We start from the raw sequence: 18,663 nt of genomic DNA on the forward strand, positions 1-18,663 counted from the left end.
GTCCTATATTTTCTTTATTTGACCAGACTTTCTCAGTTTGAGATAGTTTTCCCTTTATCCGCTTACTTCCTGCTCCGGAAGGTATGATGTCTCCGATTCAAGGTATGATGTCACAAACTGACCAATCACACGACGAGTTGTAGAGTTCTTGACCAATCCCCTGGCAGCTCTCCTCGAGTGCGGATGACGTAATAAAAGCGCGCCTTTGAACAGAGGATGTTGAGGTGAGGATTTTATTTCTGCTGACTTTTAACTTTAAACGATAAATATTCGACTTTTTGAAATTAAAATCATGTCATTATAAGAGCCGCCATTAAGACATGTCGCTTAGAGGTTGTGTTGTATCAGAAGCAGCGTTACAGAGCGGTTTAAATGCCATTTACTCCCAGGTTTGTGTCGAGATAAACAGCTAAACGTGTCTCCTTCCATCAGTTTTACAGCAGAATTGAATTATGTTCTATAATGACAGATATCCATTAAACCATAAATAACATTTATACGAGCTTTCACTTTGACTTGCTGCTGTTACATCTGAATATTTCTATAATAAACCTCATGATAATAAATTCCTGTGTAGAGGAGACTGGGCTGGATTTTAACCCAGTTAATGGGTTATAGAGCTTCATGCAAAGCTTTTAAATAGCCTACATTTGTATTATTAAATGCATAATTTTATATTTTTACATTATCAGAGAGTTTGTGAGATCAAATTAAACATTAAGAAGTTGTAAGATGTTTCTAAAACACTTACAAATAAAACATAAACTGTAGAAAACACATCAAAAACATGTTTTAATAATAAAAGAAAATAGCAATACAATATATGCAATAGCAATATCAGGTTGTGTGTGATTTTATTTTGACAAACAGGCATTTTTGTTTGGTTTGGTAATTGGATGCTTTAGGGCTGTGTGTTAAATTAGTTTTACAGATTAAATTAAATGGGTCATTTTTGATTTTTTATTTTTAAATCTGATTTTAACACACCTGGGGTTAGTTTATCATGGAAGGCGGCCATCTTTTATTTATTTGGACTTGCTAAGATTATAAACTTAAAATAATACAATAATGAAGCATTAAAATGGAGAATAATGTGGTAATTTCATGACAACTGCTACTCAAAAATACCAAAGATATTAAATTGAGGAATGTGGAGCATCTTGTAAAGTTATGGTTTATACAGATAAGGACATATTTTGTCTTTAAACTCATCAGCATCAGAAAATGATTGAAGAAGGGTCTATTTCTGACACAGTCTGAGCAAATATGAGAAGAAGCATCTTGTTTGCTTTTGTGTGGTTGTATTTTTCATACATTTCATCAGATTTTTGTCTCCATTTTCGCTTTGCATCTCAACAGATTCGTATCCAGAACTTTTGAATCGGTTCAAACTCAAACAAAACTCGGTTCTGCTGCTGTACTCCAGAGTTTCCTCTTTTCAGACTCGGTCTGTTCCGGGTCCGTCGGGCGGATCGTGATGGACCCCAAACTGTACCGACTCCCTCCTGAGGTCCGGGGCATGACCTCTCTGGACAAAGACGCCTTCACACAAACCATCACAGTTCCAGCTCTGCAGGTACCAACCAGGGTCCTAAACAAAGTCGTGAAGAGCCTGAAGAAGTCCACTCTCCAGCGCCCCGGTGTGCATCGGGTGGTTCCAGGCAGCGAGGAGAGCAGCAGTGTCCGGTTGGTCCTTCTGGACCCACACAGGGTGTCATCGGCGAGTTCGTTCAGTGAGGCTGAAGCGGAGGCGCTCAGGTCGTTCGGTGTCTCCGATGAGCTGCGACAATACGACCTGACGCTGACCTACGACAATCTGAAGACGGAGGAGGTGCTGGAGGCGGTGCTGCCTCAGGGACAGGATGTGACATCATCGTTCAGCCGAGTGGGACACATCGCCCACATGAACCTGAGAGACCACCAGCTGCCGTACAAGAACCTCATCGGTAGGATGTGACTGGAAAAATGATCACGATGATAAAAAGCGAGACCTGCATTTCATTTAGTGCATAAAGATAGAAGAGCAAAACGAATCAAGTTTTACAAAGATTAAATTAAATTTTATACAACAGAATATGCAGAAAGAATTTGATTTATTGCGTATTCAAGTAACAAATGACTTTTGAAAATAAGTAAAGTAACTTTCTTATGGAAGTAATCAGTAATAGTAACTAATTTCCAAGTAACTAGACCAACTGAGCATGTCAAAATGACAAATTTAGCTGTACGATAAATTGTCCCAGAAGTTATTGCGATCAACGATAATATTGTTGTTTTGAGGCAATTTTTAAGTAACGTTTTAATGCAAGAACAGATTCTCAAAGATCAATAAACTTAAAATTCTAATAAACATTTAACACTGGAACTGAAAGACATTTTAATATCCAAAAGAAATAAACAAAACAACATTTTATCTGCATCTGCTGTTACAAATAATCAAATGTTCACTAAAGAAATTCTATATTTATGTATTTTAGGCAATTTTATTTTCTTATTTAAAAAAGGAACTGAATTATTTATTTGGATCTTTTAAAGGATTTCTATCAGTATGGAAAAAAACAATGAAAAATCTCTAGAATGTGGCCATTTTTTATCTGATAAATCGATTGTCAGAATAATCAATAGAATTGCAGCTGTTCAAAATAAGAAAGACAAGAGAACATATTAATTAACTGAGGCAGAAAAATAATTAGTGCTTAAAAGAACTAGAACAGTACTGTTTGAGTTTTTCTAAGTGAATTAACAGAATTTTTAAGTATTTCTGTGAAATTAATTAATGCTTTGATAAATTTTTTAAAAAACTTTAAAACTTTTTTTAGCTAACAGATATGGACATCTGCTGTATATGATTGGCAAAGTTCAGATTTTCTGCTCTTCCTTCTGTAGGTCAAGTCATTATGGACAAAAACCCAGGAGTCACATGTGTGGTCAACAAGACGAACATCATCGACTCAACGTACCGCAACTTCAACATGGAGGTTCTGGCTGGAGAGGAAAACATGGTCGCCAAAGTATGTGCTGTTATTTTATATGGCTCATTCCCACATAGATCAATCAGCCTGCCAGGTTTATTTATGTTCAGTCCATTTATTTATCACCAATAACATCACTTCACAGGACAAACTGATGTAATTCTAACAGTTCAGCAACATATTTACAGAACTCACACAATATGTGATCAATCTCGATTTAAAAAAAATAATTAAATCAGAAATTGGATCTGATATGAAAAAATAATCAGATTTAATTTTCATGCCATATCACCCATACCGACTTTATTCCCTTAAAGCTGCAGTACGTTTTATAAAAAGTATTTTTTTTACATATTGGTTGAAATTGTCAACATGTTTTAAAAGAAACTCTGTGAGAAAAATTAAGCTCCTCTGTCTTCTCCCAGTGCAAAACAGAAACAACCAATCAGAACCAGGAGGCGGGTCTTAGCGCTGTCAATCACAATCTTGTGTGGCGCTGCTCATCCCACCTCCTTCTTCCCCTTTTGTTCTCTGCCACATTACAGTGAGTTAGCAAATGCTAACTAGTGCTAAAGCTAGTTTGCATGGCTACCGGTGATGGCGGACAAACGGTTTTCCTGTAACACTAAGTTGTTTAGCACATTTTGCAGTGAGTACTTGTGGATGTTTGACAGCGCTAAGACCCGCCTCCTGGCTCTGATTGGTTGTTTTGGTGGTGTGTTTCTCAGGACGGCACCAGTAGCTCATGTAGAAGGTGGAGGAGATTGATTATTTCAGGTTATCTTTAAACTGTCACATGCTTCAACAAATATGTAAAAAACATTTTATAAAAGCTACAACTGCAACTTTGATAAATGAAATAATTTGCTGAAAAATAATCTCTACGATGTAAACAATTAGAAAATAACTGCCTTCTGTCTTTACTGCTACAACTACCTGCAGTAACTCTCTGAATAATCTGAATTAATATTTCATTTTTCTATTTTAGAAGTTATGCATCTCGCTCTCGCTCCTCATCTTCTGTTCTCGCAGGTGAAGGAAAACGGCGTGACGTACGAGTTTGACTTTTCTCGCGTTTACTGGAACCCCCGGCTGAGCACAGAGCACCAAAGAGTGGTGCAGCTGGTTAAACGTGGCGACGCCGTGTTCGACGTCTTCGCCGGGGTCGGACCCTTCGCCATCCCGGCCGCCCGCCTCGGCGCCAAAGTTCTGGCCAATGATCTCAACCCAGAGTCGTACAAATGGCTGCAACACAACTGCAAACTCAACAAGGTGGAGAGCAAAGTCCAAACCTTCAATCTGGACGGCAGAGACTTCATCCGCGGGCCTCTGAGGCGGGAGCTGCCCGCTCTGCTGAAGGGGGAATCTGCGGTCCATGTGGTCATGAACCTGCCCGCGCTGGCGCTGGAGTTTCTGGACGCTTTCCGGGGCCTCCTGCAGCCAGAGCCGACCTGCGACCAGAACCTTCCCACAGTGCACTGCTACGGTTTCTCCAAGCATGACGACCCGGAGGCGGACGTGGTGCAGAGGGCGTCCCGCAGCCTCGGGTTCCCTCTGGAGAACGAGTGCTCCGTGCATTTTGTGCGTAACGTGGCGCCAAACAAGGACATGATGTGTGTGAGTTTCACTGTCCCTGAAGACGTTCTTTACTGCAGCAGCGAAACCAAAACAGGTGAGAAACAAGCAAACCTGAACACAGGACATACTGACTGCTTATTAACAGTATTCACTTCTTTGGATGTTTTACTCCTTTTATTGCTTTTACACATCAATCATGATAAACTACTTTTCTTTTTTTATATAAAAAAGTGCAACACAAACCTTTTAAGTGACCTCTTATGATTCTTTGAATAAATTTATGCTCTACATGATTCCTGTAGCCAGGAATAATTTTCCTGTAGCCATTTGAAATGAATGGCATGTTCTGTTGTCTTTCCCATTTTATAGGTAGTTGGATCATATTTAAACCAGTATAAAAATTGTGCAGTTCTTTATTTTCAGCTGTGTCTTACATTTTGCATCATTTTAGTTAAAAAGTGTTTTTTGTTCTACTCTTTTGTGTTTGGATGACAAAGGAAGCTGCTGTTTTGAGCTTCTAGTTATAAAGAAATTTTTAAGAACTATTCACTCTTAATAAATTAAAATGTTGATTTTTGTGTTTTCTTTTTTTACAGAACCATCTGAGGAACCGGCCCCAAAGAAACCAAAGTGTGAAGACGCTCCAGATTCAACATGATTCAGTTTATATTTTCAAACACTATTTTAGTTTTATGCCCTTAAATTGATTTTGTTTCTTCTTATGAGGCTGTTCATGGATACATGTGAGTTTTAAATAAACCCACAAAATGGAATTTTCTTTTTTTCTTATTTTATTTAAAAATAACATTATTGCAAAACAAAAACATCTATACAAATCTTCATAAAAAGCAGGTCACAGTGACGGTAAAGTTGTATTTGTCCATTCATCCACTGACAGAAAACAGGCCGCTGAAAGCGTCCTGCATGGCGCGGTAACACGCCAGAGCCGAGGTGTATCCTCCCGCCGTGTCCTGCGGCATGGCGGCCCGGACGTGGTTCAGATACCTGACAAGACGGGAAAGGCGTATTTAACACTTTTGGACCCTTTACAGCCACTAAAACCAGTAACAGTTGAGGAATTTGCACCTAAACGTTAAAAATAAAACCTGATTTCTTTCAAAGTAGATCAAAATGACCAATTTTAATCACATTTTTTTCACAAAAAAAAAAAAAATTCAAAAGGTGGCTTATTTTAATAATTCCTTCTGTAAGAATTGTGTGATTACATAAACTGTAGTTACATTAGTGCAACGAAGACCCAATCTTACCAGAACATCTTCAGATTAAGAAAAAAAGTAATTATAATAAAAAATAAGCTTCTAGATAGAGATTTCAAAGTCCTGCTACTGATAATAATATGATCAATACAAATAAGTATTCAAATATAAATCAGGAGTTAAAGGCATGGATGCAGAACCGATAAACTAAAAAGAAAAGGAGAAATAAATTTTAAAAGGAAGGAGGGAAAAAACAGCATTGCTGCGTTCAGACAGGAAACTGTTTAACATAAATCATTAAGATGAAGAGTTTGACTCGAATCCAAGGAGGGATAAATATCCGGCGCACAGATAGATTCATCAATAAATTATGAGATTGATTACTTAGAGATCTGTAGTCTATCATCCGCTACGTCTTTCGTTTTCTCAGTGCTGACAGACACAACCAGCTTTCTTCAAACAGCCGAGAAACAGATGAGCTGTTGATAATCTCCACATCATGTTCCCGGGTTCCAGCTGCCTCGGCTGCGTCTAATCCTCTGTCTGCACAATCTTTTTACAACAAAGCTGGAAAAGTAACATCCTAAAGCAACTCAGACAACATGTCGGCTTTCTCCCTAATGCCGCCCCATCTGATCCCCCTGTCTGGCGTTTCTCTGGCTGACGGCTCTGAAGCCCGCACACGAGGCCGACTTTGCGGCCTCTGGTTCCTGTGAGGAAACTTCAAAGTAATGCGAGGATGAGGAGCGCAGACGGCACTCAAGCTGCTTTACAGAGTAACCCAACGCCTGGAGGATAGCAGAGAGCCACAGAGTGGAGGTGTATGTGGGGCAGGAGAGGCATTATGTAAATTAATTGGCTGTTAGGCCCCCCACGCCACCAGGGGGCCCCCAAGAGCATATATAGATCCTTTGCAGCGAGATCCCGCCCCCATCTCCATGCTGGAGGGCATGAAGCTCCTCCCGACGACCACCATTGGCTTTAGCTGTTATCAAAATAACGTGCTAAATCTAGCCCTATGTACGACAGCTAGATAGATAATAAGGTTAGTAAAACGTTTTAATTAAGAAAAAAATATAACGAGGGAGAGGGATGTGGTTCTGTTATTCTATTATTCAGGAAAAACTCAGCCCCTTCTGCTTGACTTAACATCAATACTGTACAGAGTTGATCAGCTGGATTAACAGATTAATAACTGGATTGCAAAAGCTGCTTAATTAGGAGATTTTTCATAAAGTACGAACCAGGTGAAGTTCTGGGTAGTTATTTTAGTTATCTTAAATGAAAAAAAAATTATACAGTTTTGGCTTAATTACTGCTTTGAGAAATGGCACAAAGAGATTATGAACTACATGCCATGCATATGGGTGCTGTGCCACAAGGGGCGCCAAAGTAATGGTGTAAAATCATTTGTATGTGATTGAAACCAAATTGTGTCTATATACACCTCAGAATGTGCAGAATTTGTTGGTGCAGCTGGTGATTAATCAATTAGCTGCAGATTATTTCAATAATCGGATGAATCGTTTCTAGGCTGATGTGACATAAATCCAAAAACCAAAAAGAGAAAGTCACAGAATACCAATCAGATCAGCGCTTTCATCACCCACTAGAGAAACAACACAGCAGCCCCAGTGATTAATAATAACTTCATTAGGGCCACACTGCTGCAGCCTGTCCTTCAGAGCACTTGAGGGAGGTCTTCTCATATGGCTTCCTGCATCAGATGAGTGCTATCTATTGATTATATTGTACTGGGCCTTTTTAATGGTGAAAAAAGTGGGCTATTTACGGCCCGCCTAAGTCTGCTCTTCCTGCTAATCTAATCCCCAAGCTACTCATGTGGTCATTCCTTCCAAGAAAGCTGAGAGCTCTGTGTAACTTTATACCTGCAGGCCCCTGAGGAGAGGCCGAGCCAGAGGAGAGCGTGAAGGAGAGGAAGAGTACGAGGTGAAATCATCTTTATAAACCGAGCCTGTCCCACTCTCTCTCACCCAGAACGGCAGAGTTTAGCTTCGGTTCCGCGCCGCTAACTCGGCGCCTCCGTCCGCATCTTCCTGTAAACGGAGTCCTACAGCTGCGTTGCCATTACAACATTTTCAATATGTTGAATAAACATCATTTACACGTGAATACGGTTTAATAACAGGGTGAGTTATTTCAAAAAGACAAGTCGCGCCGCCATTGTCCCACCACTTCTGGTCGCCTTCTTTAAGTAATAACTTCCGGTACACAGTTGAAACGTTTTTGCGCAGAATTTGGGGTTTGGTGGTTCCAGACATATCAAAATTAGCTTATTAATAAAGACTTTTTCTGGAAACACTTTTTTTTTGCATTACAAGAATTATGAGATCAACAAACGAATCTTTCTACTGGTGGAAAAGACGAAGAAGACGACAGGAAGTAGTTGGAGGACGATTTTTTAATGACCAATTCATGTGTGATATTATTTGTGTTTCTTATTTAATGGATACAACGCAATTGAGAAATTGTGTTTTTACGACATGAGTGGAATATGACAAAGTTTTGAATAACGTGAGTGTTTTCAAAATTGGCTTGCTTCCATTCAGCAAATTTATTTTTGTAATTCCAATATGTGCAATTTAAAATCAATGGCTATTAGCAGCTATTAGCTAAAAAAATAAGCGCATTGCTGCTTTATAGAAACTAGCCTGATGCAAAAATACACAAATTTTGACACAGAAGAAAAACCATCTCATCCTTTCATGAAAAAAATTTCAGATTTTTAAAACTGCTGTGTTTCCATCGCTTTGTTTTCACTCCAAATATGAACATGTGATGTTGAAAATTTTTATAATTGCAGTGTTTCTGATAAACAACACATGAATAAGTTTGCTCACATGATCAGTCATTAAATATCAATCACCCTAATTCCACTTCCTGTCGTCTTCTTTGTCCTTTAGTAACATCCGCTTGTTGATCACATGAATCGTGATGTGAAAAAAATTTCCCATTGCAGTTTTGTGAAATATGCAAATTTTGATATGGCTTAAAAATCCTAGTGCAAAATGTTTTATTGAAAAACAGGAATTTTTTGTTGGTTATGGTTTCTTTAAGCTTATATATTTTCTTAACTCCAATTTGAATTGTGAATGAAAACGTAGCTATAAACTCACTCTATATGTAAGTGAAGCCAAACAATAAATCAAACTGTTGTTGCTCGACTGCAGTCAGAAACGGTGATAAAACGCACTCAGGAAACAGAAAATAAGACGCAACACATTTATTCAAATGATATGACCCTGTGAAACAGGCTCTCCAAACCTTCCCCTGCCAGTCCGCCCTCCACCTCTCCCTCTGGTTCTCACTTTCCTCACAAAGACTGGACTGCCTTTTGTTCACGAGGCACTGAAATCCAAGACGTTTGGGCCGGTAACATCTTTCACTCTCCAGGCCCCACTGGAGCATTAGCTGCAACCCGATATGCGTATTTTCAAAGCTTTGTATTATTGGGTAAATATGGGTCACTTTGCAGCGGCCCATCATGTCGCTTCGGGGGAGCTGGAAAAGACGAGCACAGGTGACGAAGACAACTGAAGAACTCCGAGTGTGTGTGTGTGTGTGTGTGTGTGTGTGTGTGTGTGTGTGTGTGTGTGTGTGTGTGTGTGTGTGTGTGTGTGTGTGCGTGCGTGTGTGTGTCAGACTGCAACTGGGATAAAGGAGCGTGAGGGATAGGTGGCTTTTTTTCCCAAACATTTCTTCCTGCTTCTGGAAATCAGCAATGGCTTGAATTAATAAAATTTAATACTTTAAATGGAAAACACAAGTTTAGATACATAATTAAAAAAAAAAAAATCTCATTTTCCAACATTAAATCTAAATGAGTAAAAGTTTCCTTTTTTACACTGTAAAAACGAAATGCAGATTATTTCAGCAATAACTAGCAGTTTTTCATCAATACTGAATAAACTCCTATATCTTATTGAAAACCTACTTCTGAGTTTTTGTTGCAAGTGAAATAAGATATTTTCACTAGAAAAAAGACCAAAAATACTTTGTAACATTTTGTGTTTTTATAGTGTAGTTCAGTTAGTTGGGTTTTAGAACAGAAACCTGTTTTTTTCTGGTTCTGTCTTCAAATTTAGAAGTTAAAATGCACTAAAATTAATATTAACGTAAGGTAATTTTCTTTGTACAGCACATTTCCAGCAGTAATTTGGAAAGGCTCAGCTCATGTGGACGTTTCTTCTTTCTTTTTTTTAAGTTAACATCTCAAACACGCCTCTTCCTGGTATGACATCATAGTTTTTGAGAAACAGGCAAATCAACCACAGAATAAAACCAAAATACTATTGCTGACACTATTTATTGTGGTTTACCGCTGTTAAAAGGAGATATTTTATGGTAATTACAATATTATAATGTAAATTTATTGAGTCATAAATGTTACACAAGTAAAAGTAAAAAGTACAGAATAGTAAGTACATCGTTTCCAAAACGGTACTCGAGTAAAAGTAAAGAGTTACCAGAGTTGGGTAGTAACTAGTTACATTTACTCAATTATATTCACTTGAGTTACTTTTTTAAAAGAAAAAAAAACCTTTAGGAGTATTTTTACTATGAAAGTAGTAAAAAGTACTTTTGACTTTTACTTGAGTAATTTTATTATAAAGTATTTCTACTCTTTCTGAATTTTCTACCCACTGAATGAAAAAACAGACATGTTTCAATCAAAAATTCACCAGACTCAGACCTGCAGTTCCTGTTAAAATATTATAATTTTTGTATTGAAAGAAACTGATTTGGAAACATTTATTTTGTTATTTTTTGTCACTTATAAAAATTATTGTCATTTTGATCATTAGAACACAAAAAAATTCTCTTAACTTTATATTTTGGTTCATCTGGTCATGTAATTTTTAAATATTAAATGATCTGATTAGTTACTCAGGACGTCAGGAGACTTTTTATCAAATTCGTGGACGGCTACGTTTTGCTTTTACTCGAGTAAAAATATGCTGAAGTAGTGCAACTCTTACTTGAGTACCATTCTACTCACGTCTGTTAATAACGACAGCAGATTTTCCTGATTGGACTCTGAAAGTCTCCCCTTGCTGGGAAACGCAGCGCTGCACCGTCTCTAATTCAGAGTGAAAGGATAAGTGGCAAAACGCTCGGCATGGCTTCCAGATGAGAACGTGTGGCTTCTCTTAGCTTTCGTGCTGAGTGACGCTGCATCGGGATGGAAATGCTTGAGTCTTCTGATGACGATGAGTACGGAAGCTCCAGAGACGGAAACGCAGACGGCTGGATCTACATTAAAAATGTCTGTGGAAGTCAAACTGAGATGGAAAGAAAATAAGCGTGTAACGGCACAGCAAGCTTAATCGACATGCGGAGCGCAGAAAAGGCGTTTAAACAAAACTCACTGAAGAATCAGCGCTTGTGGTTTTGTCTCTTTCTACGCTTTAAGTTTTTGCAATGAAGAGAGCGTGACGAAGCTAAGCGAGCTTTTTGTTACGGAAAGAATAACACAAACCCAGTTCTTTACAGAATCAAAAGATTCACAATATTCACACAAAACTACTCAATACAGTCTAGTTGAAACCACTAACATGTTTTTACTTTAGTTTGGTTTCATGAGATAGACACAAAGTAGTTTAAACTAAAGAGATAGGAAACTCTGGAGGAGCCGCAGAGATCCGTAACTCAGGTGGGAGAATCTGTTAAAGCTGAAGTATTGAACTTTTATAGAAAAATATATTAGTTTGCATGTTTGTTGAAACTGAAATTATGTTGTGACAGTTTGATATGAGACAGATAATCAGATAAAAGTTGCTCTGCCTGTTCCCAGTGCTAACGAGAAACAATTTTTATTCATAATTTGAAAAAGGTGAAGCTAAAACTCCTTAGGAGTTTTGGGTAGAACATATTACAGACTAAAGTGTTTTTATGTTGAATGCTAAATGTATATATACTTTGTTCAATTTTGGTTTAATTACTTCTCTGATTATTTCAGCAAGTTTCTTTTAAATCTGTAACTGACTGCTAGATTAGTTGGGAATTGTTTCAATAAACAATTTAAATGATCAACAGATGTTTAGGGACACTGAAAACAAAAAATAAATACAACTTTTTTTCCTCAAAATTTGAACTCTTTTCTGAGCCTTCAGACTTTTTCTCAAAATTCTGTTTTTTTCTGAAAATTCAGATTTTTCCTCAAAATTCTGACATTTTTTCTCAAAGTTTGTAAATATTTTCTGAGAAGTTTAACTTTTTCCCTCAAAATTCAGACTTATTTCTCAAAATCAAATTTTTTTCTCAGATTTCTAACTTTTTTCTCCAAACTCTGACTAATTTCAAAGAAAAAAAAAAAGACGAAAGAAAACAAAATGCAGAATTCTCAGATTTTTCTCCTCATTGGCCCTAATCCTCTTCCAATAGTATTAATTACTATTAATCACTTCGGCCTTAACACAGTACATAAACTCCTTGTTTTAACTGTCCGTGTATTAAAGCAGCTGGAGGCCTAAATGCAGAGCGAAGGTGAGTGACAGGCACAGAGAACCGCATCTATATGATAAATGTTGAATCTGTTTAAAAGCCAAGTCATAACCCTGCAGGATGACTCTACAAATGCCCGGAAATCTTCCTTTAGCGCAGAACGTTCCAGCACCAACTGAGGGATTCCTGGCCTGGGAATGATAGGAGCTGCAGGGAGGAGGGAGCCACACACCTGCCAGATGATTTGTCATTATAGAGGGGTCAGCACTCAGCTGTCACCCCCTAATCACCCATCCTACCCCTTTAGTCACCCCCTCCTGCACCCACTAAACTCCTCTCCAGTCACAAACACCCCCTGCATTCCTGAGGCGGCTCCGGTTTCACTCCATCTGCCCCTCCTTCCTAAGCCAGAGAAAATGTAGCCCTGTGAGAGAGAGGCAGCAAACCGAGTTCACTGTTTGGATGAGCAATGCAGGCTTAGGCTCCCTGTGTGCAAATCTCCTCCTCTGGGTTGTTTATCCAAAGGCAGAGCTGTTCATATCGATACCCAGAGTCAGCCAGAGAAGCAGAATCTTACCAGGAGAGAAAATGTAGCTGCAATCCATACATACTCCCCCCCATCCACCGTTTCTGTGGACAAGCCAAACACATAACTCTCACAGGTATACTATATCCTTCAACAGCAGTCTTTCAGCGCAGCGGGTCACGGGTCACGCTCTTTTCCGCTGAACGCTGCTTCCTCTGGGACATGAAGTGTGTGAGACGGATCCTCGTCCCGCTGTCCGGCAGATTATCTCAAGTTGTTCTCTGCGAATGTGCTTGAGAGCGTACTTACATCACATCTCCTCCTCCATTATCGTGTTTCTCCTCATCACTGCTAACAATCTGGGCCGGGGAGGCAGGCCGGCATGGCTGACCGAAGGCGAGAACAAGGCCGCCGTGTCAACAGGAGAGCGAGGCGAGACTCGACATTAACGCTCCTGGAAATGCTCTCATCGGGAGCGACAGAGAATCTATAAGGGAGGCAGCTTGTTGGTACTGTGGATAAATAAGAGGTGCATGAATGCAGATAAGGGATCCAGTTCACTTCCTTGCCGCTGCACTTCCCCTGAGTCGCCTGATGGGGGCAGTAGAGGCTGGCTGTAACACAGCAGAGGCATCAAACAAGCCTGTGACCTCCTGAAAGGCAGAGCTGCCACTCAATAATGCAGGAGGGGAGATAACAGGAGCGTCAACACACAACAGGAAGATAAACATCAAAAAGGGCTGAAACGATCAATCGGATTAATACCGATTAATCGATTAGCCAACTGATTACTGACTATTACTTTGATAAACTATGTAAGGTGACCACGAGTGTCAAGAAAGACACAAATAAAATGTATTGTTATAATTAATTAATTAGTTTGTTGAAATAACACACCCACACTGTAAAAACACAAAATCTTAAAAAATATTTTCCCTAATTTCTAGTTCAGATATCTTAAATAAAACACAACTAACCAGGAAGTAATTTTTCAGCTTGTTTTAAGTAAATTATTCCTTAATATTCCATTGGTATTATTTCACTTTAAGCAATAAATTTTTCCATGTTTTAAGTTAAATAATCTGCCAAACGAACAAGAAACTTTTCATCAATATTAAGGAATAATTGACTTAAAACAATGATAGTTTCTTGTCAGTCAGTTCACTTGAAATAAGACAAAACGAAAATATTTGAAGATATCTGCAATAAAATGTTTCTTTTATTATTTAAAAAAAAATAAGTGATACTAAAACTATTGTTAAAATTTACTTCTAAAATTAGTATAGAAAAAGCTAAAGTGGTTAAATAAAAAAAAAGAAATGGATAGAATGTGCTACATTTTTTATCCGATTAATCGATCAAATCATCAATAAGTAAGATAATCATTGCAATAAAAGGTTTATTTTCTTATTTATAATACTAATAATGTTCAAAGGTATTTCTAAAATTACTATAGAAGAAGCTTAAGAGGCTAAATAAAAATTTGTAGAATATCCCTGATATTTACCCGATTATTGAATGATTGAATGATTATTGATGATTGAATAATCGATATCTAAGGTGATCGTTGGTTGCAGCCCTGTTGGCTGTGGAGACACACCCCTGCAGACACCTGCATGGCGGCTCGACGGGTTGGTGACATCCAGGGAACAAAGCGACGCTCCCACAGGAGAATTCACCCCCGCAGGTATCAGTTACTGCAGCATCTCTGGGAAAACCCAGGGAACTTTTCAATCAGGGAGAGAAACAGGAAAGGAGTGAAGGACATAAAGTACCCAAAGTTAAAGCAAAGTTAAGTTCATGCATTAAACAATTTAAGCACTCCCCTCGGCTAGGCCGCTCATGACAGCCGTTTGTTTTGTTTCTGCAGCTCTTAAGAGGGAAATTGAGCCAGTTAGTCCCCCTGAACATAACCAGGCCGGAGATGCATGGCGTTCCTGTCTGTTTACGTTTGTGGCTATGACGCGCACCCAGTATAAGATGCGCTTTGCCTCTGTGTGTATGCATAGTTCTGCACACCCACAAGCTTACAATCAAAGCCTGGATAGTATTCCAGTGCAAACATCTCGACATATCTGAGAGCTAAAATAGTCTGGAGGCAGCAGCTCATGCATGCAGGATGGCGATGCAAATAAATCAGGAGGCAGGGCGGAAAGTTTTCCTGTGTTCTCTGACACCTGCTGTCCCTTCACCAGGTTTGTTCTGGGAGGTATCGATTAATCGCATGATAAATGAAAACAACATCAATCATTTCCATTTGCAGGATTTATCTTTTTTTTCCCTTTCCTCTCTTTCTACCGAGAAATGAATGAAAAACGTCTCCAATCTGGCGACAATTTTGTTTATAAAGACGTCAAAATCAATTCTTATCGTTGTTTTGTTTATTTATTGTTGGATATTTAAAATGTCTTCCAGTTCAAATGTTAAATGTTCATTAAAATTTATTCATCTTTGAGAGTCTGTTCTTTGCATTACTATGACATTACTATTATATTACTTTAAAATGGTCAAAAAAATAAAATTATTGTTCATCGAAATAACTTCTGGGACAATTTATCGTCCAGCAAAATTTGTTTTTGTGACGAGCCCAGCTGAAAATAGTTCATAGTTACCAATTACTTCCATAGGAAAATAATCAAATTACTTATTTTCAAAAGTAATTTCTTACTAAATTACTTAGTTACTTTAAGAAAAAGACACACAACCTGAAAATGCAATAAAGCAATTTACCTTTTGGCCTAATTGTATCGTTTCTGCATTTCCCATCATATGAAATTCTCTTAAAGCTGGATTTGTTTCGCTCCTTTACCTTTATGCACACTGCATCACCAAAAATGATTAAATATTGATAGCTATCATCTGCCTATTGTAAGAAAATCAACTCTTTCTTCTGTTAAACCTCTGACTAAACTTTATTTAATTATTTTAAATTGACCTACATTTTGATGACACTTTACTGGTTTACTGTCTTTTTTCACTTTGTATTTTTGTATTTTTATGATGTAAAGGCCTTTGAACTGCCTTGCTGCTGAAATTTTAATCACAAATAAACTTGATTGATTGATTTAAAATACTATTATTTTTGCATTTGCTCTCCATCCGAATAATAATTTCAATTAAAGTTTCTGCTAAATGTACTCCAAATTATTAACATTTACATCTTTTAACACGTTTTGTAGCGCAGTAACGCAGTAATCTAATAATTGTTTCTGCATTTGTAATCCCTTATTTTACCAGTTACTTGAAAAACAGTAATCGGATTACAGCGGGTACTGGTTTCGAGGATCCAGATGTCCTTCAGTGAGTCTCCCTCTGTTCGCCACTCGCTCTTTAGGTCAAAAATGACTCGCCCACAAGTAAAAAGCTTCCAGTCGACTACAGAGAGAGCTTATTTTGACTCATGCTTCAAGAGAAAATCAATATTTGCACAGATCTATGGGAGGGAAAACAATAGTGATGTGGCCTCCACCAGGCCGGTCTGTTAATGGTCTGTTTACTGGGACAGACGGGATAATGGGTTGGGTGTTGGCTGGTGGAGAGTCAGCCGACGGCCGCGCGCTTCTGATGCAGTTTCTGCTGAAGAAACTGACAGAAACTGGGTGCAAGGCGGTGGCTTGCGCCGCGGACGCAGGCGGCTCGCCCTGTTGACACAGACGGGTTTGCAAGTCAAATAGCCAACCTCGTGCCTCCACACTTTTATAGCGCCTGCGCTCTCTTTTGGCTATGCAAATGATAAATCTGTGCGCCTCAGGACTGTAGACAACCCTTCAGACGGACGCAGTGGAAACACTTAAATGGTCGATGATGCTCAGCGACTGCAGACTGAACCCAGTAACAGCAGACTGGACCTGGGTCGCTTACTGGTACCAATGGATACTAAGGCTTTAAAATCTCTGAAAAACTGTTGCCCCTCCCCCGCCTGTTGGTGCACACTGACAATCATCAAAGTAAAAAAATGCTCTGACACTTTTGTCTATAATATATCCAGCTCTGGAATAAACAGAGCCACTGCAGTGAATTTTAACTCTTCCAGAGTTAAAACATTAAAATTGTTGTTTCTAAATGAATATGAACTTGTTTTCTTTGCATTATTTTAGGTCTGAAAGTTCTGCATCGTTTTGTTATTTTGACCATTTCTAATTTTCTGCTTTGAATTTCAGAGAAATGTTGTCAGTAGTTCATAGAATAAGAAAAACAATGTTGATTTTTCTCAAACATATATTTATAAAAAGTAAAATCATAGCAACTGATCATTTTAATTGCTCTCTTTAATGATCAGTCAAAGAGAGTTGCATATTTACATATTACCATATAATATCCAATTTTAACAGTGGTAAACCACAATAAATAATGTCAAATATATATATATATATATATATATATATATATATATATATATATATATATATATATATATATATATATATATATATTTGGTCTAGTTTCTAGTGCAAATATCTTATTTCAAGTGTACTAACTTATAAGTAACTTTTCAGCAAGAGAAGTTACTTATTTTATGTAAATAATTCCTTAATATTGATGAAAATACACCGATTATTGTAGTTACAACAAGACATTTTCCTATAAGTGACAATCTGCCAGCGAAAAAAAGTACTTTTTCATCAATATCAAGGATTGATTGACTTAACACAAGCTCCTATATCAGGGGTGTCCTGAAACTTTTAGATGTGCCTCTGCTGCACCAAACCTGAATAGAATAATTAGGTGATTAGCAAGGCTCTGGAGAACTGATCTACACAAGGAGGAGGTAATTAAGCCATTTCATTCCTGTTGTTTTTTACCTGTGGCACATCGAAGAACTGCAGGACAGTTGCCCTGGAGGACTGGAGTTTGACACCCCTGTCCTATGTCTTGCTGAAAAGTTACTTATATTTCAAGTGAACTAACATATTTGCACTAGAGTCTAGACCAAAAATAATTGGTAAGATTTTGTGTTTTTGCAGTGTAGAAGGAATGGAAGTAGAAGGAAAGACCATGATTGAATAGTTTTCTATTTTCCACATAAGTTTTGTATCCAAAAGAAAAATAAATACACCTTCAGACATCTCATTAATGAGATAACATACACATAAAAGCCATACAAAAACCTGATATTATAGCAGCAACAGTTTCCAAGATGGTGCATGAAATGACTAGATTTTCCGTTTCCATCTTGGAAACCGAAAGTATTGTGAGAAAACGCAAATTGAATACAAAAGAAAACATTTCCACCACGTCCCGTAGGGGGCTCCATATGAACCTGCAGACGTTATTTGGTGTTTTTATTTAAGTGCAGATGAAAGACCTCGGCTCCTACAAAGGTTCAGGTGAGGTCTTGCTAAGGGCCTCATTCAGCAGCTCTTAACTTCAGCATCAAAGCCGTGTTTATACGGTAAGGAGCGTGAAACGGTACGAAACGAGAGCCGTCTCTCCGAGGTGCCATCAGTCTGCCTCTGTCAGCCCCAGCACTCTGACTTCCTGCTCCCTCTTGGTCGGTGACCTCTGACCCGGCCCCGGCCCCCTCACACCCGTCATAGCAGATGGATGTGAGCCTCGCAGGGATCGGAGAATGTGGAAAACCCATTCGAGGCGATTCCTAGAGATTCCTGCTGCTGGCTGTTCTCTGACTATTAATCAAAGAGAAAAAGAAGAATGATTCCACTACTTCTGAATCAATTAATCGCGATTAATCGATTATTGAAATAATTGTAAACTAATTTAGTTATTGGTTAATCGTTAACTGAAAGATCAACAGACTCAGAGTACTAATTAAGCCAAAACTGTAAAAAAATATATATGTATATTTTGTATCTCAAATAGAAAAAAATCTTTGTTTAGTTTCAGCTGGTTCCAACTCCGTAAAGCGCTTCCCTGCTTTACGCTCCATAACAAGTTTAAGTGAAAA

At 38.3% G+C, this 18,663-nt stretch overlaps 2 protein-coding genes across 4 annotated transcripts in view; one reads left to right on the forward strand and one right to left on the reverse strand.

The window, feature by feature from the left end:
- Positions 1-65: 65 nt before the first annotated feature.
- Positions 66-5,323, forward strand: trmt5 (tRNA methyltransferase 5). Its single transcript, XM_055053412.1, has 5 exons — positions 66-224; positions 1,360-1,946; positions 2,887-3,011; positions 4,005-4,644; positions 5,147-5,323. Exons 1-5 carry the CDS (start codon positions 217-219, stop codon positions 5,206-5,208), a joined length of 1,422 nt encoding a protein of 473 aa, XP_054909387.1. The 5' UTR covers positions 66-216; the 3' UTR covers positions 5,209-5,323.
- Positions 5,324-5,334: 11 nt separating this feature from the next.
- Positions 5,335-18,663, reverse strand: part of mnat1 (MNAT1 component of CDK activating kinase) — a 52,182-nt gene continuing 38,853 nt past the window's right edge. For 2 of the 3 annotated variants that reach the window (XM_055053416.1, XM_055053414.1), the window contains exon 8: positions 5,335-5,555. In XM_055053416.1, the coding sequence (XP_054909391.1) occupies positions 5,435-5,555 (121 nt within the window). In that variant the 3' untranslated portion in view covers positions 5,335-5,434. Of the gene's footprint in view, positions 5,556-18,104; positions 18,386-18,663 lie in introns of those variants that run through there. The other variant, XM_055053415.1, reaches the window with a different exon arrangement.

This window comes from Poeciliopsis prolifica, unplaced genomic scaffold (assembly GCF_027474105.1).
Source record: "Poeciliopsis prolifica strain line A6 unplaced genomic scaffold, Auburn_PproV2 SCAFFOLD037, whole genome shotgun sequence".
NCBI lineage: Eukaryota > Metazoa > Chordata > Actinopteri > Cyprinodontiformes > Poeciliidae > Poeciliopsis > Poeciliopsis prolifica.

Excerpts from the sequence above, each read along its gene's own strand:
- trmt5 (XM_055053412.1), top strand. Across the intron at positions 1,947-2,886 it reads GCCGTACAAGAACCTCATCG|GTCAAGTCATTATGGACAAA; the intron begins GTAGGATGTGAC and ends TTCCTTCTGTAG. Across the intron at positions 3,012-4,004 it reads AGGAAAACATGGTCGCCAAA|GTGAAGGAAAACGGCGTGAC; the intron begins GTATGTGCTGTT and ends CTGTTCTCGCAG.